Genomic DNA, 26,639 nt, shown 5'->3' with positions numbered 1-26,639 from the left:
ATCCTCTCTGGCCCTTATTTTCTTATCTGAAAAGTGAAGATATACTTGATTAGATGGTTTCTCAGGTCCTTTACAATTCTAAAATGCCAGGTTTCTATGAAGTAAGTTTTGTGGTAGTTGTATAGTTTATGTTAAGATTTAATGAAGGTTTTTTTTAATGTAATATGTGTATGTTTCATGGGTATATTCATATGTTTCGGTGTTCACCTAGTTGTCTGAAGATTTGTTGAATATTTTTTGTCTTCTATGCTTGATGTCTGAAAAATCTTACTGATTAAGATAGTTATGAACCTTGCCATCATGTAGTAATTTTCAGTGGAGAAAAGTGGAATTAAACAACTATTGTGTAATTAATTATTTTATCCAGATGTGATAAAATAATTAATTTTATTTAATTATAAATAAATATTTATATTATTTGTTTATAAATAAATAAGTATTTTTGTCTGGAAAAATCCCATGGACAGAGGAGCCTGGTAGGCTGCAGTCCATGGGGTCACGAAGAGTTGGACACTTACTGAGCAACTTCACTTTCACTTTTCACTTTCATGCATTGGAGAAGGAAATGGCAACCACTCCAGTGTTCTTGCCTGGAGAATCCTAGGGACGGCGGAGCCTGGTAGGCTGCCGTGTATGGGGTCACACAGAGTCGGACATGACTGAAGCGACTTAGCAGTAGATGTGTACTGAGAAGATTGAGTAGCAGAATAAGAAAAATAGCAGAAAGAATGAGCACAGGGGTACTAGGAGAATAGATCATTCCTGCATGAGGATCCTAGAATGCTAAGGAATTATGCGAAGGCAGAATTCCATAGTGAGTCACACAAAATATGGCTGTTGCACTGTGGTGGGGGTATCAGATCATAAAATGATTTGAGACCACTTAAAGATTTTGGTTTTCATGCTAATATTGCATGTATTACTTCCAGTTATGTCCTTGGTGTTTCACGATCCAATAGATGCTAGTAATACCCATGAAATACATTTCTTATGTTAGAGAAATATTTTCTGTCAGTCACTGTACTATCAGTGACATCAGGTGCCTGACTTTTCCCTGTACCCTTTCACTCTTTAGCAGTGTTTTAAGGTGTAATAACCTAACAATATTTGCAAGTTCTGTATAGTAAAAATTACTTTACTGCTTGGTAAAGTCAGATAAATTTTTCTTTTCCTATTATCAGTTGCTTCATATTTTCTCTGCCCTTTTCCTGCTCAGTCATGAGAAATTTTAATGTATTATCCATTAAAATTAGCAAATTAATATACTAGTTTTGTGATCTACATTTTTGATATCTATTGATTTGCTTCCTATTGCACCACTGATTGTGTTCATCATTAGGAAATATTAGCATGTAAAAACCACTTTTGTTTATATGCAAGTAAGTTGCCTGATTTTGTTTTTTCTTTTTAATTTTTCGCTTTTAAAGAACACTTATGTTAAAAAGATGTGTCCTGATTTCATTACCTCGGAGACTGATTTGTGGTAGAAATATTCCTTTTGGCTAAACTAAAAATTGTTTCATGACAAGGACTCAGTCCAAGGCACTGTAACAAAAGGGAAATGACCCCTTTGTGATTCCTGAGTATTCTGAGTTAGTTCAAAGATTTCATTTCATGTGTTTTCACTTTTATAACATTGATGCAAAGATAGAGATTAAAACCTTATCGTTCTTAGTAGCAGGGTTATGCTTCTCAGGCTGATTTCCTATTTCTGTTTTCAGTAGACTGGGATAGGTGCCCACTCTGATATATCAGAATACTGTAGTCTCACTACTAAACTCTGTATTTCCCATTCTTGTTTGAATGGCTTCAGTATGCTCTTCTCAGAAACTTAGAACAATGTATATTAAATCTCATTTCCAACTTAGTCTAATGAATGTTTATACATACTAAAACAGCCTATTGTATATTAATCTTTCTTATCCTCTGTGTATTTGAATTAATTTGAGAGCCATTATGATTAATAAATCATTAAATATGAATCCTAGGCCACTTATTTTTCTCTTCGTGAAGTTCAATATTTCTGTTTTCACCAGTGCTGATTAATTTATTCAGCACATATTTATTGACCACTGGTTATGAACAGCAGCTTCCACCAGTCACTTGTATGAGATAGCCATATTGATAAGACATTCTTCGTCCCAAGGATCTGACAGAGTTTTAAGTAAAAATATTAAGAAAGTTTATAAATAACCCAGAATATAAAAAATAGTTAAATGATGTATAGGAGAGTTTAGAAGAAAGAATTATTTTTCCTTCTTCCTTCTTTGGGGTACAATCCAAGATAAACCTCACAGGGAAGAAACATTTACAGCCTAGATTTTCAAAGATAGATAGATAGATACGTGCAGAAGAGAAAAATGCTATTTATTATTAGTGGGGGCTCAGAATATTCCAAAAATGTATGTAGAAAAGCACTAGATATTTAAGAGAATATGATTTATGTAGTATTGAATGGCAGTATCTGGAGATAAAACAGGCAGATTCAGTTGGGATGAGATCACCAAGCCCCTTCAGTGCAATTTATATGTGTAAATTAAACATAAATTAATGTTTATAGGGCTTCCCGGGTGGCTCAGCAATAAAGAATCTGTCTGCAAATTCAGGAGACGTGGATTTGATCCCGGGAGGATCTCCTGAAAGAGGGAATGGCAACCCGCTCCAGTATTCTTGCCTGGAGAATCCCATGGACAGAGGAGATTGGTGTGTTACAGTCCGTGGGTTGTAAAGAGTCTGACACGACTAAAGCGACTGAACACACGACATACACGTTTATTATATATATATATATATATAAATATATAAATGGGAGAGGGATACATTGGGAGATTGGGATGGACATATACACATTGCTGGTAAGTCACGTCAGTCGTGTCCAACTCTGTGTGACCCCATAGACAGCAGCCCACCAGGCTCCCCCGCCCCTGGGATTCTCTAGGCAAGAACACTGGAGTGAGTTGCCATTTCCTTCTCCAATGCATGAGAGTGAAAAGTGAAAGTGAAGTCGCTCAGTCATGTCCAACTCTTCGTGACCCCATGGACTGCAGCCTACCAGCCTCCTCTGTCCCTGGGATTTCCCAGGCAAGAGTACTGGAGTGGGGTGCCATCGCCTTCTCCGATATACACACTACTGTATGTAAAATAGATAACTGTGAGGACCTACTGTATAGCACAGCACTCTGTATAGCACTCAGCACTCTGTAATGTGATACAAGGCAAAATAGTCCAAAAAGAGGGCTGTACACCTGAAACTAACACATTGTAAATCAATTATACTGCAATGAAAATTAAAAGTAAAATTTTTAAAAAAGTATAATAAATTAGACATGTTATTTTTCCTCTCTTAGATTATTTTTGGTTATTTCCATTTTGTTGATTATATGTTACAGGAAAAGTTGTAACTTTTTTGAGTTGTGTTGCTAATGTTAAAATAGAATACATTTGGAAAAAGTTTTATTATGAATACTTATGTCCTGCTTTAAATAATTTGTCTCTTTATTTTTGCCATGATAAAAAAAATATTTTGTATTTAAAAGTTTAGTTTACACAGAAAAATAGAAAAATGCATCTCTACCCCTAACATTTTCATTTAGTATAAAGGTTTATGTTTAAGACATTTTAAAGTAAAATAGAAAATAATATGAGATGGGTTATTATTTGTATTTTGAAGAATATAGAACTGACAAACCAGTGACTTCCCTACTTATGTTTATTTTCTTGTGTTAGTTTGATTAAATAACTTCACATCTTTGGCAAAAATATTGTTTTCATTTAAATCAGAGTATACTGTTCTAAGGTATATTGGAAAAAATTTCATATTTTTTAGTTATAAAAGTAATTAATTCCTGAAGGAGTCTTTAGAGCTCCCTAAAACAGGATAATGGAAAATCTTCGGTGGGAAGGAAAATTTTCTCCCATTTAACTATAGCATTAGCAGTGCAGACACAATTATGTTTGCAGTCTCACCTGAAGAAAATAAGATGGAGAAATTTGCGCAGCTAAAATATCTAGATAGAGCCAGAGACTTTAGAAAGACAATTTATGATCCTTCCTTTGATTCATGGATAGTTTACGGAGGGCCTACTTTGTGCCAAGCCCTCTAAATACAAAGCAGAATAAGACACCACTTTGTCTTCAAGGTGCTCGTGGCCCAGTTAATGAATCTAAATAGAGAATCCTGGGAATTGACACTATACTCTTGTAAATAAAAAATCAGCAATGCAGAAGACTTTTTTTTGGTAGAGATTAAAATTATTGAAGGAAACTGCCTAACACTCAAGGATTTCTATATATGATTTCTATATATCTTAAGGTTTTGGTGTTAAAATTAGAAGAGTAAGGTAAAAAATATATACATATATTTTTATAATAGAGCAAGACAAAATTCATTGAATATGGATGTTCCACTATTTGGGAAATAAAACAGGGAGATTTAACTAAAAAATGAGAGAGGCAGGAATAAATCGAGATTGACTTATTACTATTATAAACCTGAGTAGAAAGAAAGTATCTTTGTTCTTATTAGTATAGAAATGGAAATTTCTCATTAATGTCTTTTACCTTACATCTTTATACAGGTTAGTTTTATAACAATATGGAGTTTTTGCACTAATGACATGTTTCTCCATTTAGTCACTCTTGAGATTTAGTTTCATTTAATATCCATGCTTAATATTGTTGGCTCATCACTATCTCTTCATTGTGTTTATTCATGTGTATTTATGCACATAAAGTGAGATAAATGTTCATTTTTGTTGCTCTATTTGATAAATAAAAATCTCTATGTGATTTAGTGTTTTCCTGGTCCATTCAGAGAGGCATTGTACTTGTCTATGCCTACATTACTGATACTCATTTTTGTAGGAGATGGTATTCTAAATCTTAGAGTCAGAAAACATAAAGCAAGTTTAGGGAAACCTGTTTTCCATTTTACAGAAATGATTTCCTTTTTTACATAGTAATAAAAATAAAAATCTATGTGGCTTTCCAAATTATGTTATACTGATGGTTTTAAATTATTTTATTCTATATAGGACACCATTGCAGTGGCTGGATTTGTTGTTTTGTCAGCGTCTTCATCTCCAAGCAGAGATGGTAAACATTGCTTATTTTTGAAAGCATCTGAGAACTTCAAATCAACTGTTTATGTAAGTGTGCAATTTTTTTAGTCTAATCATTTTATGATTTTAATGAGCTAAAATGATGGAATAGAAGTATTTCTGTATATCTGCAGATAAACTATTTTGTCTGACTGAATTATTGTAATTAAATATTTTAAGTTTAGAAAATAGAAGTCCTTTTCTTAGCTTTATGTTTAGAATGACATCATTCTAAACATAATATCCCTTAAAGATAAGTTTAAACCTGATCCTATTCTCTGCAATTGTACTGTCATCCTTTTTTGATGGACTGCTTGATTTTACCTTGAATTAATCAGATTCCCCTTTTTCGATGAAACTGATTTCCTTTGTTGTTGTTCAGTCGCTAAATCTTGTCCAACTCTGCGACTCTATGGACTGGAACCCACCAGTCTCCTTCCTTCTCTAGTGTCTCCCAGAGTTTGCTCAGATTCATGTCCATTGAGTCATTGCTGCTATCTAACCATCTCATTCTCTGTTTGCCCCCTTCTTTTGCCTTCAATCTTTCCTGGAATCAAGATCTTTTCCAGTGAGTTGGCTCTTCACATCAGGTGATCACAGCTTCAGTATCAATTCTTCCAATGAATATTCGGGGTTGATTTCCTTTAGGATTACCTGGTTTGATATCCTTGCTATCCAAAGGACTCTGGACTGTCTTCTCCAGCACCACAGTTCAAAAGCATCAATTCTTTGGTGCTCAACCTTTTTTATGGTCCAATTCTCACATCCATATATGACTGCTGGTAAAACCATAGCTTTGACTAAACAGACTTCTGTTGGCAAAGTGATGTCTCTGCTTTTTAATACACTATCTAGGTTTGTCATAGCTTTCCTTCCAAGGAGCAAGCATCTTTTAATTTTGTGGCAACAGTCACCATGTGATTTTGTAGCCCAAGAAAATAAGATCTGTCACTGCTTGCACTTTTTCCCCTTCTGTTAGATTGGTTCAAAAGTAATTGCAGTTTTGGACTATGAATTTTAAATCATTATAACTAGACTCAAACATCTTTATTAATCAAAATAGGAATGATTATAATCAACACATTTTTGCCAATAAGAAATAAGTCTCTTTATTCCTGTAGCATAAAAATCTGTGCATCGGGATTCGATGAACTCTTGGAAAGCATTTTCTGCCTCCTTCTCATTGTGGAAGTGTTTTCCTGCAAAAAGTTGTCGAGATGCTTGAAGAAGTGGTAGTCAGTTGGATATGGCAGATGAGGCAAAGCTTCATAGCCCAGTTTGTTCAACTTTTGAAGTATTGGTGCAGTCAGGTATTGTGGAGAAGAATTGGACCCTTTCTGTTGAGCAGCGCTGGCTGCAGGCTTTGCAGCCATGCATTGGCTGAGCATACTTCTCAGTTGTAATGGTTTTGCTGGGATTCAGAAAGCTGTAGAGGATCAGACCAGTAGCAGACCACCAAACAGTGACCATGACCTTTTTTTGGTGCAAGTTTGGCTTTGGTAAGTGCTTTGGAGTTTCTTGGTCCAATCACGGAGCTGGTCATCACCGGTTGTCATATAAAATCTACTTTTCCTTACACGTCACAATCCAATTAAAACATGGTTCATTGTTATTGTGTCGAATAAGAGAAAATGACACTTCAAAACAATGACCTTTTTGATTTTCATTCAGCTCATGAGGTGCCCCTTATTGATCTTTTTCACTTTTCCAGTTTACTTCAAATGCCGAACGACTGTAGCATGAACAACACTGAGTTCTTTGACAACTTCTTGTGTAGTTGTAAGAGGATCAGCTTCTGTGATTGCTCTTGGTTGTCAACTTCTGACCACTAGCCTCTATGCTCCTCATCTTCAAGGCTCTTGTCTCTTTTGCAAAACTTCCTGAACCACTGCTAACATATTGCACTGTATGTTAGCAGTTAGCAGTTCCTAGGCCAAATTTGTTGTTGATGTTGAAAGCTGTCTCCTCTGCTTTGTGACCCACTTTGAACTCGAATAAAAAAGTTGGCTTGAATTTTGCTTTTTGTCTAACATTATTCTATATTCTAAAATAAATATAAAATAAACACCAAGTAATAAGTCATTAGCAAAACCACAGCTAAAAATGCACATTAAAATGATGTATGACATAACCACATTTATTTAATAACATATTCCAGTATCAAACAGCAAAATTCAGCAATGCAAAACTGCAATTACTTTTGCACCAATCTAATATTTGCCATAAAGTGATGAGACCAGATGCCATGATCTTAGTTTTTTGAATTTTGAGTTTCAAGCTAGCTTTTTCACTCTCCTCTTTCATCCTTACCTAGCAGCTCTTTAGTTTCTCTTTGCTTTCTGCCACTAGAGTGGTGTCATATGCATATCTGAGGTTGTTGATATTTCTCCTGGTTGATATTTCCTCCTGTTTCATTCTTTATGATCATCCTTTCCCTCTCTCTTTACCAACCCCCTGACCCACCCCCACCACACACACGAAGGTGTTCATCCTCTCCCTCTCTCTTCACCGCCCCCTCCACCACCCCCCACTCCATGCACACAACCATACACACACACACAGTTGAAGACTACCTGTTTGGTCAAGGCTGTCAGGTAGAGAAGCAAAATTGGGTCAAGCCATGTGCCTGCAGGCCAACATCTACCTGTTTTGTTGTGTTCAGTTTGTCTGAACAGGGCATTATATAGACCAGTGTCGTCCTAGGATATTAAAATTAATGAATTAAACTGAAGCTTAGCTTAGACAATTTTGTAACTGTCACTGTTCATTTGTAAGCTATTAAGCCATTCTAGTGAACTTTAATATTATAAAATTAAGATTGTAGGTGTAATACAGTTAAATGTCTGTAATCACATTGGACATGTTTGTATACAAATAAATCCTTTTATTTTTTTCAGGTTTATGTGAAATCTGTAAGAGATTGTTCTACAGAATCAATGTCTTTGGTAAGATGATGTTCATTTTAATTTAGAAAGGCACACCCTCCCACACACACATACCTATATATACATACAAATATGTATTCAGGCAACTTTATAGCTAGCTATAAAGTTTGAAATAGTACAGTGGGAAAACATAAATCTCTGCTTTTTCAATACACGATGATATTACATTTGAGTTATATATTTGCGTAATAATTAATATCTGGTTTGTCTGTTACCTGGAATATTTGCTTATATTTTGCAAAAGTTATGTGCACAAGAAAATTAAAGTGGAAAAAAAAAGTTGTATTGTGTGAAGACACTAGGATTTTTGCTACTTCTAAATCTTAGTCATTTCTTTTGCTTTTCATCAGCTTATGTATAAAACTGATTATTATACACTAACCTGTGATTTGATAAATTATGTAATTTTCAGTAAATAAGTTTTTTACACTTGTGACACATTTTGCTTTTCTTTTACAATCATTTTTTCAATATTTTTAAAAATACTGTTATCTCATAGCAATGGAAAGGTTCCCATTTTTTCAAGTAAACTACTTATAGCTCAGTGAAACTAGAACAAAGGTAATATGTTGATAAAGTTTAATATAAAGTTTATGTTCTACCTGTTCTTAAACCTTTACTTTCTATTGGACAGAGTTTGTCAACTTTGTTTCTAGTTAACAGTAACTTCAGGGTATAGGCTTTAAATTCTGAATACTACCATAATGGTATAATTTAAATTTGTTATTTAGGGAAACAATAACCAATAAGAGGATTGATATACTTTTTAAAAAATATCAATTAACTCTGATATTAGTATTTTTCAAAATTGTTATAAATAGGTCAAGTTCAAATATTTGATTCATCCATGCACCTGTAAATAAGGCAGAAGAAAATGAAAGCCTCTGAACTTAGGAAAAAGACTCTGCTTTTCAGTATACTATCTAGGTTGGTCATAACTTTTTTTTCCAAGGAGTAAGCGTCTTTTAATTTCGTGGCTGCAATCACCATCTGCAGTGATTTTGGACTCCCCAAAAATAAAGTCTGACACTGTTTCCACTCTTTCCCCATCTGTTTCCCATGAAGTGATGGGACCAGATGCCATGATCTTTGTTTTCTGAATGTTGAGCTTTAAGCCATCTTTTTCACTCTCATCTTTTACTTTCATATAGAGGCTTTTTAGTTCCTCTTTACTTTCTGCCATAAAGGTGGTGTCATCTGCATATCTGAGGTTATTGATATTTCTCCCAGCAATCTTGATTCCAGCTTGTGTTTCTTCCAGTCCAGCATTTCTCATGATGTATTCTGCATATAAGTTAAATGAGCAGGGTGACAATATACAGCCTTGACGTACTCCTTTCCCTATTTGGAACCAGTGTGTTGTTCCATGTCCAATTTTAACTGTTGCTTCCTGACCTGCATATAGGTTTCTCAAGAGGCAGGTCAGGTGGTCTGTATTCCCATCTCTTTCAGAATTTTCCATAGTTTATTGTGATCCACACAGTCAAAGGCTTTGGCATAGTCAATCAAGCAGAAATAGATGTTTTTCTGACACTCTCTTGCTTTTTCGATGATCCATCAGATGTTGGCAATTTGATCTCTGGTTCCTCTGCCTTTTCTAAAACCAGCTTGAACATCTGGAAGTTCATGGTTCATGTACTGCTGAAGCCTGGCTTGGAGAATTTTGAGCATTACTTTACTAACTTACTTGGAGGTATTTACCCAGAAACAACACATCTCATTCAAGATGACTCAAGTCCCTCCTTGTTCAGGGATCAGGAGATCTATCTCATGTCTGTTTTGGAGTACAGCCCCTGCCAAGCTGTGTTTGCTCTTTAGAACTGTCCTGAGAAATCTTATCCCCAGAAACAATTTTGGTGTATTCATTGGAATGACACTCATCTGTAGTCCTGAATAGGTATCTAAGATCTCCCAGGGGCTCACAGGTATACTGAGTGTCCTTTTCTGTTTTTTCCCATGGCTTGACTCATGAGTGAATCCAGGAGTCATGTCTGAGTACCTTGACTCCTGCGAGGGTAGAACGTATTACAGGGTAGGGGCCCTTCCATGTGGGCTGGAGTTAAGCCTTTGGGACCCATCTTTTCAGACTTTAATCAGGACTTAAGTCCCTAGAGCATATAATGGTAGCTGTTTAAAATCTTTTGGGCCCTAGTTGACACCCCACAGGTGTATATCTTGTTGGAATTTCACAATGGCCATGGTATAAGACTGGAAGGTCTGAGCCTCTGAATCTTGGAAGAAGTCACTGACATAAACAAAAGGTCTCCCATATAGCCTCTCATAAGGACTAAGACCAACCTGTTTCTTAGGTGCAGTACAGATGTGGAGGAGAGCTATTGGCAAAGCCTTCTTCCATCCCAGGGACATCTCCTGGGTTATTGTTTTACTGCTGATTTTAAGAAATGGTTTACCTAACACCTGTAAATCACTTCCCCTTTTATTTCCAAACTTATGTACAGTTATTTCTTATATTTTCTTCTTTTATTACCATTTTAATGTCTTTATATCATTTGTATTCAAATCTGCATTTATTTAGGCCTTAGTAAAATCTTCGTAGCAGTATAAGAAAAACAAATATATGCCATAAGTTTTGAAGTGATTCTAGTTAAGGTTAAAAACTAGAACTAAAATCTCTTAAACTGCTTTTTTTTTTTTAAGTTGTATATAGATTGCAACATTAATAATTAAAGCTATTTATAAGAAAAGCTAGTTTATACAGTTTATACAGTAATCTTTATAAGCTGTGCATCTCTTTTTAGACACAAAGAAATAGATGCAGATCAATTTACTAACTTACAAATTGATCATAACATGATTCTAAAATCTAAATAAATACTTAATAATATTGATATGTTCACTGTCTTTCTTTAGGCTCCAGCCACACATTATGTATATACACCCCTGAATCAACTTAAAGGTGGCATGATTGTGAATGTCTATGGTGTTGTGAAGTTCTTTAAACCTCCGTACTTAAGCAGAGGAACTGGTAGGTATTGGGTGAAGATTTTAATGGACTGGATCTGCTTTATTGGTTTCAACACAGCCCCTTCGGTACTCTTAAGTCTTGCAGGCTCAATTCTGATTTGTCATTGTCAAACAATACTTATGCAGATTTTTTGGCCAGTTTTATTTATAAAATAAGTGTTGTCTTTAGGTTCTAAAGTATAAAGAAATTAAAAGGATGCTAAACAGTAACGTGACAGCATATGAAAGTATATACAAAAGAATAGAATACGATAGAAAAGGTAAATATATAGCCAATTACAGAACACTGTAATACTGTAATGATGATTTGTAAATCGTTTTAATTCTGGTATAGAAGTTAAATAACAAATATATATAAAAGAACCACCTGTAAATACATGTTAGTGGGTGCACAGTATAAAAGGGTAACGATGTAATGTTGTAACATCAGTGACATAGAGTATGTGTAGGGAAGAGTAAAAGTGTAGCATTTTTGTGTGTGATAGTTTATTTTTTATTAGCTTGAGACAATTTTAACTGTAAAATGTCTTATATAAGTTTTGTGTTAACCAAAAAGAAAATATCTATGGATGATACTCAAAAGAAAATGGGAAAGGAATCAGACCTTATGTAATGACAAAAAAAAAAAAAAAAAACCAATGAAATGCAAAGGAAGATCAGAAGAGGAAACAGGGATCAAAAGAGCTACAAGTCAGAAAAGAATTAGCAAAATGGCAAGAGTAAGTTCTTTAAATGTAAAAGGGTTAAACACCCTATTCAAAAGATTTGGGTTGTTTTTAGAGCTAATTGAAAAGATATAACCTATTCTCAGCAATGGCCGCAGGACTGGAAAAGGTCAGTTTTCATTCCAGTCCCAAAGAAAGGCAATGCCAAAGAGTGCCCAAACTACTGCACAGTTGCATTCATCTCACGCGCTAGTAAAGTAATGCTCAAAATTCTCCAAGCCAGGCTTCAGCAATATGTGAACCATGAACTTCCAGATGTTCAAGCTGGTTTTAGAAAAGGCAGAGGAACCAGAGATCAAATTGCCAACATCCGATGGATCATTGAAAAAGCAAGAGAGTGCCAGAAAAACATCTATTTCTGCTTGATTGACTATGCCAAAGCCTTTGACTGAGTGGATCACAATAAACTGTGGAAAACTCTGAAAGAGATGGGAATACTAGACCACCTGACCTGCCTCTTGAGAAACCTGTATGCAGGTCAGGAAGCAACAGTTAAAACTGGACATGGAACAACACACTGGTTCCAAATAGGAAAAGGAGTACGTCAAGGCTGTATATTGTCACCCTGCTTATTTAACTTATATGCAGAGTACGTCATGAGAAACGCTGGGCTGGAAGAAGCACAAGCTGGAATCAAGATTGCCTGGAGAAATATCAATAACCTCAGATATGCAGATGATACCACCCTTATTGCAGAAAGTGAAGAAGTAGTAAAGAGCCTCTTGATGAAAGTGAAAGAGGAGAGTGAAAAAGATGGCTTAAAGCTCAACATTCAGAAAACGAAGATCATGGCATCTGGTCCCATCACTTCATAGCAAATAGATGGGGAAACAGTGTAAACAGTGGCTGATTTTACATTTTTGGGCTCCAAAATCACTGCAGATGGTGATTGCAGCCATGGAATTAAAAGACGCTTACTCCTTGGAAGGAAAGTTATGACCAACCTAGAAAGCATATTAAAAAGCAGAGACATTTCTTTGTCCACAAAGGTCCATCTAGTCAAGGCTATGGTTTTTCCAGTAGTCATGTATGGAGGTGAGAGTTGGACTATACAGAGAACTTGAGTGCCAAAGAATTGATGCTTTTGAACTGTGGTGTTGGAGAAGACTCTTGAGAGTCCCTTGAACTGCAAGGTGATCCAACCAGTCCATCCTAAAGGAGATCAGTCCTGGGTGTTCATTGGAAGGACTGATCTTGAAGCTGAAACTCCAATAATTTGGCCACTTGATGTGAAGAGCTGACTCATTTGAAAAGACTGTGATGCTGGGAAAGATTGAGGGCAGGAGGAGAAGGGGATGACAGAGGATGAGGTGGTTGGATGGCATCACTGACTCAATGGACATGGGTTTGAGTGGACTCCAGAAGTTGGTGATGGACAGGGAGGCCTGGCGTGCTATGGTTCATGGGGTTGCAAAGAATCAGACACGACTGAACAACTGAACTGAACTGAACCTATTCTATATAAAAGTGCAAACTTTTAAACAGACTAACGTAAAATTATGTGTTTAAAAAGCCTGAATTTCAGTTTTCTGAGAGTTAATGTATTTAACAGACATAGCACTTTCATCTTGGTTTAATTCAGTTCAGCATTAAATTTCACATTTATTACTCTGTTGAGTCTAATTTTAAACAACAGTTTGTAAAACTCATCATTGTTTTATGTATTATTAATAAAAGCTATACTTTACTGTCAGTTTTAAGGTGTAGCCATATTTTAAGATGTAAAAATATGAAACGGGTGGTGGTAATGAAACATTTTATATACTGTGTGTCTGCCAACTGCTGTGGCTCAAGCTGAGAACACTAAGGTGTTCCTAGTGAGTTAATATTCTTTAATATTTAATTTATTAAATTGTTGTTCAGTCACTAAGTTGTATCTGACTCTTTTGTGACTCCGTGGACTGTAGCCTGCCAGGCTCCTCTGTTCATGGGATTTCCTAGGCGAGAATACTGGAGTGGGTTTCCATTTCCTTCTTCAGGGGACCTTCCTGACCCAAGTATCGAACCCATGTCTCCTACATTGTAGACAGATTCTTTACTGAGCCACCTGGTAAGCCCTAATTAGATTACATATGTAAATTTTATTATGAAATGGCCTCTAAGTTTACTCCTTGCTTTGTTGGATAGGGGAAAATTTTATTTTCATGTGGTCCGAATATTTTGTTAATTTATAGGTACAACTTAGTTTATGTGAAAACGATTATGTGAAGCCTATTAAATCTAGAGATAAGAAGTTTGAAATAGAAGGTAGCTAAGTTTGAAGAGCCCAAGGGATGTTTTATTGAAAACCCTGATTTCTGTTGTTTTAGGAGGAGGGGAAAAAATTAAACCCTAAGGTTGAAGCAGAGAAATTTTTGTTTTAATTTCTCAAATATTTTCATTCAGCTTTACCTTTTTGCAAAGTCTACATTCCATACCCCATCATACCATTCAAAATACACATGCGTACTTTCTCTTTAGTAGTTTCTTCTCATTCAGTTTCCACCCCTGAATTTTACATTGCTCATTCTGAGAATTCTGTTACTGTGATCCTCTTCCAATGGTGCGTGTTACCCGCTGGCTTTCATTGGCCTGCCAAATTTAGGAATAAGTGACATATTGGTAATAATGTTCCTCTAACTTGGTAGAAGATATACCATTTGCACTTCGTGTGTTGCAAATGCTTTTCATTAAAAGTTTATAGTAAATTAATCAGCAAGTATATTATGTTAAAAAATAACTTGAAATTAGAAAATAAAAAGATAGCTGTTTTTAAAATAGCTATGATGACTCAACACTAATTTTATATAGCATAATCATTTTCTTCTGACAGTGTTATTAATTCATGTGTATATAATGAAAGCACTAGGAAACTATATAATAATATGTTTATTCTATGCATCTTATATGTTTCTTAGATATGCAGTCCCTACATTTCTCTGTTTCTTCTGAGATACTAATTTAAAATGAATGTCATCAATTTTTTCTGAAAATATTCATTGAAACTCTAAAATATGTCTGAAGATGTAGGGAGATATCTTTACAAGCAAGATAATAGCAAGATAGTAGCATTTGCAAACTATCTGTCTTTTCATTTTTGTTATACTTACATTTTTATTTCTGTTTGTTAGAGTTCATCCTTCAACATGCTACAGGAGAGTCAGACAGAAAGCTCTGATTTTTGTGTTTAGGAAAGGATCAACTTCATTGTTATTACCCCTGAGAAGTACTAGAATAAATGTACAGGAATAACCCACAGCTGTGCCTGTTTTATGATATAAAGCAACCTTATTTCACAAATACATAGCCACAACCTAAATATTACATCTTAATGTACAAAATAGTTATGTGGAGGACAGTTACCTTTATGCAACTCAAACTTAGGTAGGTGGAAAAAAACTCTCTTACATATCATCAGCTAGAATTTTTCATTAAAATTCATTTTATAAATGTTCAGTTCAGTGCAGTAGAGGCAATTTGGTGCAATTTTGCATCCTTACCACTTGGCTGGAACTTTTCTTGAAGACTTCCCTCCTCTGTGATAATGATTACACCTGACCTGTAGCACATTGCCATCTTGTGCAAATAAACCATTGCACATGCTTTATTTCCTAAGCTTTGTATTCAGTCTCAGGGCAGTTGCAGCTTTTATTCTTCCAGAGGTCTCATCAATCCTGTGTTAAAAGCACTACAGATACTCAGTCTCTTACTCATTTGTGATAAGATGTCATGAAAACCAAGAATATCTCAGGGATAATGAGAACACCATGTATTGAAAGATCATTGTATCATCAAAATTTATTTTGATAATCACTCATTGGGGTACTTAATATGGCCTCTTTCATGTAGGAAGACAAGGTTATTGTCACCTTCTTGGGATTTTGAGATTTATAGCAGTTACCTCCTGTGAAAGCATTACAGTTACTTTCACTTTACAGAGCTGGATATAGAGAGCTAGGTATGCAGTGTTTCATCTTGTACAGATAACATTGGGCATATTTTCTTATATAACACATATAAAGGAATTTATTTTTAACTTTGTCTCAGATTTTAAGAAATAGCTTAATACTTACTTTAAACTTGAGACACCTTTACTCTGTTCTTATTGTCTGTTCTTACTAAGTAAAGTGCATAGAGGCAGGCCATTAATCATTTCCATCCAGACCTGTTAACAGTGTATAGTGATGCTTGCTTGGTTAATATAATCCCTGCTCACAGAGCAAATGGGATGAGTAGGGGCAACTCTTGTTTGTGCTTATTCTTCCTAATATCTGAGTCCAGAGGAAGGGAGAGAATAGTCAGAGTATTCGTATCATCTGTTTTTATTGTTTACCTCTCCTTTTTCCATTCTCTCTCCACCTCTGAGGCCCTAGAGGTCTCAGCCTTTTTGTGCCATGTAGTATGGCCCATCACCTGTGGCTTGCAAGCTTTCCTCAGGAATGCTTTATGTTGTGAAATTATTTTCATACCTCACCTTCCATCTAAAATTCTCAATATCAGAAAAAAACTGCTTGGTTCAACTGACCAGTTTTGGATGTTGCTGTGATTCTAGAAGGGGACTTCTTCTATTCAGTTTCTTAGAAAAAGGACACCTGTTGCAGCTCCTTCCTGAGCAGTATAATCAAATTACTAACTTGTGTCTACAACATTGGATTTCTGAGAGCTCCTATCTATTTTACTTACTTTTAGTTTTTGGGTTAGAGTGCTAGGATATAGAGCCCCAGGACTTTATCTTTTCCTGTTTTGTTAAATGTTCTGGCTAACTCTGGATTACTAGTTTTGGTTTTGTAAAAATGCTATTTTCACTTACGAAAATGTCTTAACCATTTATGCACTAATGTCATGTGGCATAATTGTTTGAATATTTTTGTTTTGCATGAGTAATATTGGTTGCCTATTAATGATGATGTAGCTAGTATCTTTTAATTTCACAAAGTATAATAATAAATGCCCACATTTTCTACATTTAAATGATTGAAAAAGCATTTATTAAATATTGAATGATTCATGACTCTTGGTACTCCATGTAAATCCAGGAGCTTTTCTGATTCATCAAAGATTAAAACATCTGGTGTTACATAAATTGTGTGTAATATTTAATTATATTTTTAATTTTTTACAATTGATAATGCATCTTTAGACGTTTTGATTGTTTTGTAGTCTTCAGCCTTTATGAAAGAATGATGACAGCTATGTAGAACTTGCTCTAGAAAAATACATATGCATGTGTAAAGACTTCAACATACAATATCAAAGATTCATTCCCTGCTTCCTTTGAGCTTCACATTGGAAACTCCTGATCTGTGATACGTTTAGACTCACTTATCTGAATATTCAGTTAATGTCAAAGCTACAGAATATGTATTGGTTTAATGTATGGCATTTAAAACAAAATAAATATATAGGGATTTTTTTTTCAGTTCACTCATTTGCATTTATTCAACAAACATTGACAACTTTCTATGTGCCAGGTGTTGTATTAGACATGAGACATTCAAAGATTTATGTAATTGTTTTCCACCCTCAAGAAATTAAAATTTCAGTTTAGACAGATAATCATTACAGTACAATAATTATAATTATTCATGATTTCACTTTGGTTTTAGTCTTTCCCCAATTTGTAAAATTCTAGTTGTCCATTTTATTGTTAAAAATGAACAGAATCATCATTGTGAAGCATACTAAACTTTTTGAATGTTTATTTTAAAGCTGAATGGTGGATTTACCTTATAAATGAGGTGAAGGTTGTGGGCAGGTATGGAGTTTTCCATTTCTCTCGAGCTAAAGCATTATGTCTAGTTGAGTGAGTTGAGACTTCTCAATTGCTTGGCTGTCTTACTTTCATGACGGGAGGGCAGCCAGAGCACGGCTAGTCATCACTTATCTCTTTAAGGATTTAGAAAGGAGAGCTAAGCCTCTCTTCACTGTTTTCAGGCTATTCTGTCCAGGCCAGTAGGAAATATTTAGGTTTCCACTTAGAGAGTGACGGTGAAGAAAGATCTTTCTTATTCTGTCACTGAACCTTTGTATGGATTGCTTTGTTATATTCAAGATGACTTCTTTGAGGTTTGTGGCATCCCCTCTTTCCTGTCCATATCCTAGGAATATGTCTCTCAGAACCTTTTCCTCCAAAAAATTATTAGCCCACTTACTATGTTTCATGAGTTTATAGTTTTAATTATTTCAGTGAATAATATAAGTGTTTTCTCATTCTTTCAAGAAACTTGTGTTACATTCTTTTATTCATTCAATTAGAAAATGTCTTTGCTAGCCTGTGTAGCATTATACTATAGTTAGTTGTTTTCTAAAGATGGAAAGTAATACATTGTTGTCCATAGATAAAATAACTCTCAGAGAGTTTATAAGTGAGAGAGATCCAAAGGTAATCAGCTAGTTAATACGAGGCACAGTTGTATTATGCTGTGACTAAAGGAATAAACAAGGTGCTTTTAGAGTGGGAATGCAGAGATTAATGCTAATGGAGAAAAGTTTCTAGGAGATGTAGCCCGTTGAGCTGAACTTTAAAGGATATTGGATTTTGATAGAAGAGGAAGAAGAGGTAACATTCCAGACTTTGAAAATAGCAACAACAGTTGTCAGTTTTATAATAAAAATGTGTACTAGGGCTGAAGCAGTCAACTTAAATATAATTTGAAGCAATAGAATGTCAGCAGTATATTGATGCATACTTTTATGCTCTTGTAGCAGGCTTTTTTAGGGATCATTATTAAGGACCTATGATACACTGTGTGATACACTGCTTGTTTATATTCTTGAATAAAATTTTAAAAAAATTTGTATTTATGTTTTTCATATGTGGTAAAACTGGCTTGTTCAGATTGTATTGGTTATATATACAGTCAACATCTTTATATGCTAAAACTGTCATGTGTCAATCATTGACAGTTGGTCTTTGCAAGGTTATTCAGAATTATTACAAATATATTTTAAGTGGACTTCCCTATAGCTCAGATGGTGAAGAATCTGCCTGCAGTGCAACAGACCCAGGTTTGATCCTTGGGTCAGAAAGATCCCCTGGAGAAGGAAATGGCAACCCACTCCATATTCTTGCCTGGAGAATTCCATGGACAGAGGAGTCTGGTGGGCTACAGTCCATGGGGTCACAAAGAATCGGACACAACTCACACTCATATTTTAAGTGGCTATCAATGCAATACTTCATTATATTATTTCACTGGCCTAATAGATTCTATTAATATTGGGCTCACAAAAATTACTTGTAAGTTACAAAAAACTTTGATTTCTATCTGCATTTTTAAGATTTTCTTCTACTTCAGTATATTACTTTTCCCTCCCTACTTCACATACATCAATTAAGAAAATAAAAATATATTCTCTTCCATATTTTTCAGTTTGGTTGTCCTTTTTCAATGATTTCTAGCAACTTCGTACTCTTTTTCATCATATATGTTATAGATGATTTCCCCAGCATTTTAGTTTTGTGCTGATAGTTTTTGAAATATAAATGTTTATAGTGCTTGTGGAGTCATAATTAGTTTATTTGGAGAGTCTTACCCATAGAAGATCTGCAAAAAGATTTTTTTCTTTAAAATTATTTTATATTTTTCAAAACTGGATGTATTGCCTGGAATTGATCTCACTTTTTGTTGGTAACTGCCTTGTTTCAAAATCATCTATTAAATATGATGTATGTAAGTCATGTATATTATCTGTACCTCCATATAAGGATCTGTGGAAGAACAGCTAACAGAGAGCCGGGGGGGAATTCTCTTCTCGCAGTGTATGATCTGCAACAGGTCTCCTCAAAAAAGAGGACTATTCAGATGTTGCCCAATTTTTAATCATTAGGCAGAGTATTTACTACCGTCTCTACATCAGTTTTTTATGCCACTGTGCTCCTCATCTTCGAGGCTTTTGTCCCCTTTGCAAAACGTCTTGAACCACCACTGCACTGTATGTTCGTTAGCAGTTCCTAGGCCACGTGTGTTGTTGTTGTTGCAAGTTGTCTCCACTGCTTTACAGCCCATTTGAACTTGAATAAGAAAATTACTCAAATTTGCTTTTTGTCTAGCATCATTTCCATAGTCTAAAATAAACATGCAATAAGCAGCAAGTAATAAGTCAAACCAGTCAGTCCTACATGAAAGCAACCCTGAATACTCATTGGAAGGACTGATGCTGAAGCTGAAGCTCCAGTACTTTGACTATCTGATGAGAAGAGCTGACTCATTGGAAAAGACCCTGATGCTGGGAAAGATTGAGGGCAGGAAGAGAAGGGGGCGACAGAGGATGAGAGAGTTAGAAGCATCACTGACTCGATGGACATGAATTTGAGCAAACTCTGGGAGATGGTGAGGGACAAGGAAGCCTGACGTGCTGTAGTCCATGGGGTTGGAAAGAGCTGGATGTGACTTAGCAACTGAACAACAACAATAGTAAGACAGCAAAAAAACATAAAGGGAGAAATGTGCATTAAAATGATGGATAATATAACCATATTTATTTAAGAATGTATTCCAATCAAATAGCAAAATTCGATAAAGCAAAACTGTGGTTACTTTTGCACCAAACTAATACTTTTATGCCTTTATGTACATTTCATTTAGAGAGCCTCACTTTGCTTCTGGCTTCTTTCATCTAGATAATGATTTTGAGGCTCCATGTTATAGCATGTATTAGTAGTTTATTCCTTTTTATTGATGAATAGCAATATACTTTTATAGTTATTTTAAAAGTCATTCTTTTTATTTTATCTACCTTATTATAAGCACAAACTCTGGAAAGAGAAAAACCACTGCTAGTTTTAATATAAATCCTTAAACCTAGTATACCATCTATGACCTGTGGTTGCTTAATACCTAGAGTAAAACATAAGAGGAAAATGCCTCCAGGCGTAATTCTAGAATAACATTTATAAACTTGTCGAGTATCTGTTTACCTACCTACTTACTTTCCTATCTAATCTGTGTGTATGTGCACACATGTGTTTAGAGCCCATATGTCTGTCATCCTGCTTATGCTTTCTTCTCTTCCTGCTTCCCATTGTTTTTTCCAATATTATAAAAACATGAGTGGAAATTATGTTAACTTCATGCCAGCATAGTTAAAGAGTGCTGTTACGTATTATATAGCAAGTATCCTTGTAAACAGATAAGGTTGTAGCATATAGTGTCACCTGAGTTCAGTGATTTGCCTTCATGGCTTTTACTTTAGTGTTTCAATAATAAACTTTCATACAGATAGAAAACTGTGGGGGAAACACTGATTGGTTTAAAAGCAACGCAGCTCTAGTATTGATAATAGATAAAAGATGGTAAAGCAGCTTTCATGGAGGAATTTTTTGTGGATTATATAATTTATGCGTGCATGCATGCTTCTTTGATTAAAGACCTTGCTTAGATGAACTACCAGCTTTTCCTTATAATATAACTCCAAGGCAATTTACACTTAATCATACTGAGGAAATTAGGTGATTGCAGACTATAGGGCTTAATTTATCATTTGTTACCTTTTCTAGATTTATATCAAGTTACATGAAGTATTACCTAAGTGTTAAAGTAGTTAGAACACTTTGTCAGGTTAAACATGAAGTCTTACTGAAGCATTAAAGTAGTTAAAATAAATCCTGTATCAAAAGTTTAAATATTAAAAAAAAAAAGTTTAAATATGTGTTTTAGAGGTTATTTGGGGATTCCAGGTGGCTCAGTCGTAGAGAATCTGCCTGCCACTGCAGGGGACACCAGAGATTCAGGTTTGATCCCTGGGGCAGGAGGACCCCCTGGAGGAGGAAATGGCAACCCACTCCAGTATTCTTGCCTATAGAATCCCATGGACAGAGGAGCCTGGCTGTGGGGTCACAAAGAGGCAGACACAAATGAGCACACACATGTACACATACACAGACATTATATTAATATGTTATTTAGATAAGAATAATGATTTATTAGATGTCTTTCTACTCTCCGTAGTTTCTCTACTGGTATTAGCTTTCAAGAAAAGAAACTTAAGTTACCTTTGTTTTTCATACTGTTCATGGGGTTCTCAAGGCAAGAATACTGAAGTGGTTTGCCATTCCCTTCTCCAGTAGACCAGAAAGACTAGAGATCTCTTCAAGAAAATTAGAGATACCAAGGGAACATTTCATGTAAAGATGGGCACAGTAAAGGACAGAAATGGTAGGGACCTAACAGAAGCAGAAGATATTAAGAAGAGGTGGCAAGAATACACAGAAGAACTGTACGAAAAAGATCTTCACAGTCCAGATAATCACGATGGTATGATCACTCACCTAGAGCCAGACATCCTGGAATGTGAAGGCAAGTGGGCCTTAGGAAGCATCACTACGAACAAAGCTAGTGGAGGTGATGGAATTCCAGTTGAGCTATTTCAAATCCTGAAAGATGATGTTGTGAAAGTGCTGCACTCAATATGCCAGCAAATTTGGAAAACTTGGCAGTGGCCACAGGACTGGAAAAGGTCAGTTTTCATTGCAATCCCAAAGAAAGGCAATGCCAAAGAATGCTCAAACTACCACACAATTGCACTCATCTCACACACTAGTAAAGTAATGCTTAAAATACTCCAAGCCAGGCTTCAGCAGTACGTGAACCGTGAACTTCCAGATGTTCAGGCTGGTTTTAGAAAATGCAGAGGAACAAGAGACCAAATTTGCCAACATCTGGATCATGGAAAAAGCAAGAGAGTTCCAGAAAAACATCTATTTCTGCTCCATTGACTATGCCAAAGCCTTTGACTGTGTGGATCACAATAAACTGTGGAAAATTCTGAAAGAGATGAGAATACCAGACCACCTGACCTCTCTCTTGAGAAATCTGTATGCAGGTCAGGAAGCAACAGTTAGAACTGGACATGGAACAACAGACTGGTTCCAAATAGGAAAAGGTGTACATCAAGGCTGTACATTGTCACCCTGCTTATTTAACTTACATGCAGAGTACATCATGAGAAACACTGGGCTGGAAGAACCACAACCTGGAATCAAGATTGCCAGGAGAAATATCAATAACCTCAGATATGCAGATGACACCACCCTCATGGCAGAAAGTGAAGAGGAACTAAAGAACCTCTTGATGAAAGTGAAAGAGGAGAGTGAAAAAGTTGGCGTAAAGCTCAACATTCAGAAAACTAAGATCATGGCATCCAGTCCCATCACTTCAAGGCAAATAGATGGGAAACAGTGGCTGACTTTATTTTTCTGGGCTCCAAAATCACTGTAGATGGTGACTATAGCCATGAAATTAAAAGACGCTTACTCCTTGGAAGGAAAGTTATGACCAACCTAGACAGCATATTAAAAAGCAGACAGATTACTTTGCCAACAAAGGTCTGTCCAGTCAAGGCTATGTTTTTTCCAAAGAGTTGGGCTATAAAGAAAGCTGAGCGCTGAAGAATTGTTGCTTTTGAACTGTGGTGTTGGAAAAGACTCTTGAGAGTCTGTTGGACTGCAAGGTGATCTAACCAGTCCATCCTAAAGGAGATCTGTCCTGGGTGTTCATTGGAAGGACTGATGTTGAAGCTGAAACTCCAGTACTTTGGCCACCTGATGCGAAGAGCTGAGTCATTTGAAAAGACCCTGATGCTGGGAAAGATTGAGGGCAGGAGGAGAAGGGGACTACAGAGAATGAGATAGTTGGATGGCATTACCAACTCAATGGACATGAGTTTGAGTAAACCAGGAGTTGGTGATGGACAGGGAGGCCTGGCGAGCTGTGGTTCACAGTGTCACAAAGAGTCAGACACGACTGAGCAACTGAACTGAACTGAACCTTTGTTTTGTAACTCTGTTATTAAAATACAAAGTTCTAGGTTGACTGTGACTTCACAGTTGTTTTTTGTTTTCATTCGTTTTGGAGTCAAAAATGAGGCATGGGGAAAATAACTATTTTTATTATTTTAAGTAGTTATTATTGAAGGATTATCTGGTAGAACACTTGTTTGACAGTTTGCCCTGTTAGTGTTTGTTAAGATGAGTAGCTAGGTTTCCAGTTATGTTAGGAATCTAATGGTAATTTTTGAAAGAACCTGAAAGCTGTTTAATATTTCATTTGTATTGCTACTTTATTGTTCTTCAGGGAAAATTATTGGACAGATTTTTTTTTTAATGCCTTGGATCTGAAGTTTTGTTTCTTTTATAACTGTATGCGTATCTAAACACCAAAATATATAAAATTTTAGTTTGAAACTCCTCATTATTTTTGTATATAATCTTAGCAGAGTCTGAGAACTTCCTCATGTTTAGTTATGCTCTTCTAGAGAGCTTGTTTTGTAGCCAGTAGATGATGTTTTGAAGAACATTGCCCGTGGTGCAGGAGACCCAGGTTTGGGAAGATTCCCTGATGAAGGGCTTGGCAACCACTCCATTATTCTTGTCTGGAGGATCTCATGTACAGAGGAGCCTGGTAGGCCACAGTCCATAGGGTTGCAAAAAGTCAGACAGAACTAAAATGACTTACCACACATGGATATATTAATGCTACCTTTTGAATGTATAGTATAAATTTGAGTGCAAAGTTGTTTTTGAAACAAGACACATTCTGCTGAAATGTATAACTTCTACCCAAATGGCTTAAAAGTAGATTGTTTTTCAAGTTTCTTTATAAACTTCCAACTTTCTGAGAGTTGTATGATAACCTCACTTTCCCATCTCCTCTTTGAGTGAAAACAGATTCAAAAAAATTCTTTTTTGGTTAAAAAATGAGAAGGATTTTTTTTAAAAAGAAGTTTGGAATAGAAAAACCAATGAAAATTAACTTATGCCTTGGATTATTTCTTACAGTTTTTTTATAATTTTAGTTTTTTACTTTTAGAAATTTGAAAATTTTTGCTTTACTTAGAAAACAGTATCAGGACTTCATAGAATTTGTGTGTATACCTGGATGTTGTTACCAGTTGAAAACCAGTGAATTTGATTTTTCGGGTGGAATGATAAACCAAATACATATTCTCTGCAGAAATTTCATGATAAGAAACCTCATATTTTATGCTAAATATTTGAAAGATTTGTTGTTGAATGCATTTTATAAATTAGATTTAAAGCAAAACGTTAATGGAACCATGTACCAGCAACAGAATAAGAACTTAGAAGTACACATGAATTTCTGTTACCACTAAAAACAATTTTGATCATTTAATCATAAACAAAGTGTGAATACCCCACTCCCTACCAAAAGCCCAACAGCTGTCCATCAGTTTTTAGCAGACTCTTCAAGCTTCTCTTAACTCCTCTCAATTTCCTAGTACATATAATACTTTTGAGAAACTGATATCATCACCCACAATCACCTTCTATAACTGAAATAAGATTCATATAGCATTATAGATAAGAAAGCACTTCAAATTGAAAAAGAAGAAAGATCAAAACTATGGTTTATTGATTTATGTCTTCCATAATACTGTCAAACTATTTTCTTTCATTCTTGGTACTTTTGAGATAAGTTTATTAATATCTTTTAATTTCTGATATACCTAATTCAGGATTTTTTGAGAATTTAATAGGTCAAAAGATTCTATAAAGGTGTTCTAGTCAAAGAGCTAATGAAAATACTGTTATAAAGGAGATATTTAAAAACTACTTGTTTTTCTCAGCATTTTAATAAAAATATTTAAATATACAAAATATTTGAAGGGATTATGCAGTGAACACCCATATATACTGGCCATTGTTGGTGAGTCCATTAGTTAATTTCTTTTTTGATCCTTTTCAGAGTAACTTGAAGATATCAGTATACATTATCCCTAAATATTTTAGGATGTACGTCACTATCAACTAGAGTTCAGTGTTTATATGCAGTTCTTTTTTTGTGGGGGGAAACTATTACATGCAATGAAATGTATGAGGGTTTTGTTCATGTTGATCCACTTAAATCCATTATATGTAGTACAAGTTTATGAATATGTTTTTGTCTATCCATAATAATATAAAGTCAGATACTATAGTACTATTGGATATTCAAAAAATGAAAAGCTTTATTTAAATGAAATCACTTTATTGCTTGAAAATACTCATTTGTATAGAAAATACTAAAAAAAGGTCTATAAACTTTAAAGACGATAAAGAAGATGGAACCTGAATCTTAGACTTTTCTGATGGTCTTTAAGCTTTTGCCAAGAAGGTTGCTAGTTACTTGTATTATTAGGGACAAGTTATAAGGCTACATATTTCACTGGGTTTTAGTTCACCCAGTTGTTTCAAAGTTTATTCTGGTTGTTTTTGTTGTTCAGTCACCCAGTCATGTCTGACTCTTTGTGACCCATGGACTGCAGCATGCCAGGCCTCCTTGTCCCTCACCATCTCATGGAGTTTGCCCAAGTTCATGTCCGTTGCATCAGTGATGCTATCCAGCCGTCTCATCCTTGACACCCTCTTCTTCTATTCTCAATCTTTCCCAGCATCAGAGACTTTTCCAATGAGTTGGCTGTTTGTATTGGATGACCAAAATACTGGCGCTTGAGCATCAGTCTTTCCAACGAGTATTCATTGTTGATTTCCTTTAAGATGATTGGTTTGATCTCCTTGCTGTTAAGGGACTCTTAGGAGTCTTCTCCAACACCACAGTTCCAAGGCATCGATTCTTTGGCACTTTGCCTTCTTTACAGTCCAGCTCTCACACATGTACATGACCACTGGGAAGACCATAGCCTAGACTATATGGACCTTTGTCAGCAGAGTAGTATCTCTGCTTTTCAACACACTGTCTAGGTTATTTTGGTTACTTAGTTTTATAGTTTATGTAAATTGGGAATATTCTTCAATGTGGCAGTTGCCCCATATTCATTTTATGGGCACATAAGGACAGCCTTTTGACATCCCTTTTGGAGGATTAAGAGAAGTCAGTGTAGAAATTGGTTTGATATCAAGAAGCATCAAAATGAAATTTTACTTTTTTAATTTTTATTTTAAATTG

At 35.4% G+C, this 26,639-nt stretch overlaps 1 protein-coding gene across 8 annotated transcripts in view; it reads left to right on the top strand.

Moving 5' to 3' along the window:
* The window catches only part of POT1 (protection of telomeres 1), a 95,144-nt gene that overhangs the window by 15,271 nt on the left and 53,234 nt on the right, over positions 1-26,639 (top strand). For 7 of the 8 annotated variants that reach the window (XM_004008031.6, XM_012177076.5, XM_042248766.2 and 4 more), the window contains 3 exons: positions 5,034-5,147; positions 7,997-8,044; positions 10,916-11,030. In XM_004008031.6, coding sequence (XP_004008080.1) covers positions 5,034-5,147; positions 7,997-8,044; positions 10,916-11,030 — 277 coding nt within the window. Of the gene's footprint in view, positions 1-5,033; positions 5,148-5,657; positions 5,690-7,996; positions 8,045-10,915; positions 11,031-26,639 lie in introns of those variants that run through there. The other variant, XM_027968775.3, reaches the window with a different exon arrangement.

This window comes from Ovis aries, chromosome 4 (genome assembly GCF_016772045.2).
Source record: "Ovis aries strain OAR_USU_Benz2616 breed Rambouillet chromosome 4, ARS-UI_Ramb_v3.0, whole genome shotgun sequence".
Classification (NCBI taxonomy): Eukaryota; Metazoa; Chordata; class Mammalia; order Artiodactyla; family Bovidae; genus Ovis; species Ovis aries.
The sequence above is the reverse complement of the archived record's forward strand: the minus strand, read 5'-3'. Positions and strand labels throughout refer to the sequence as shown.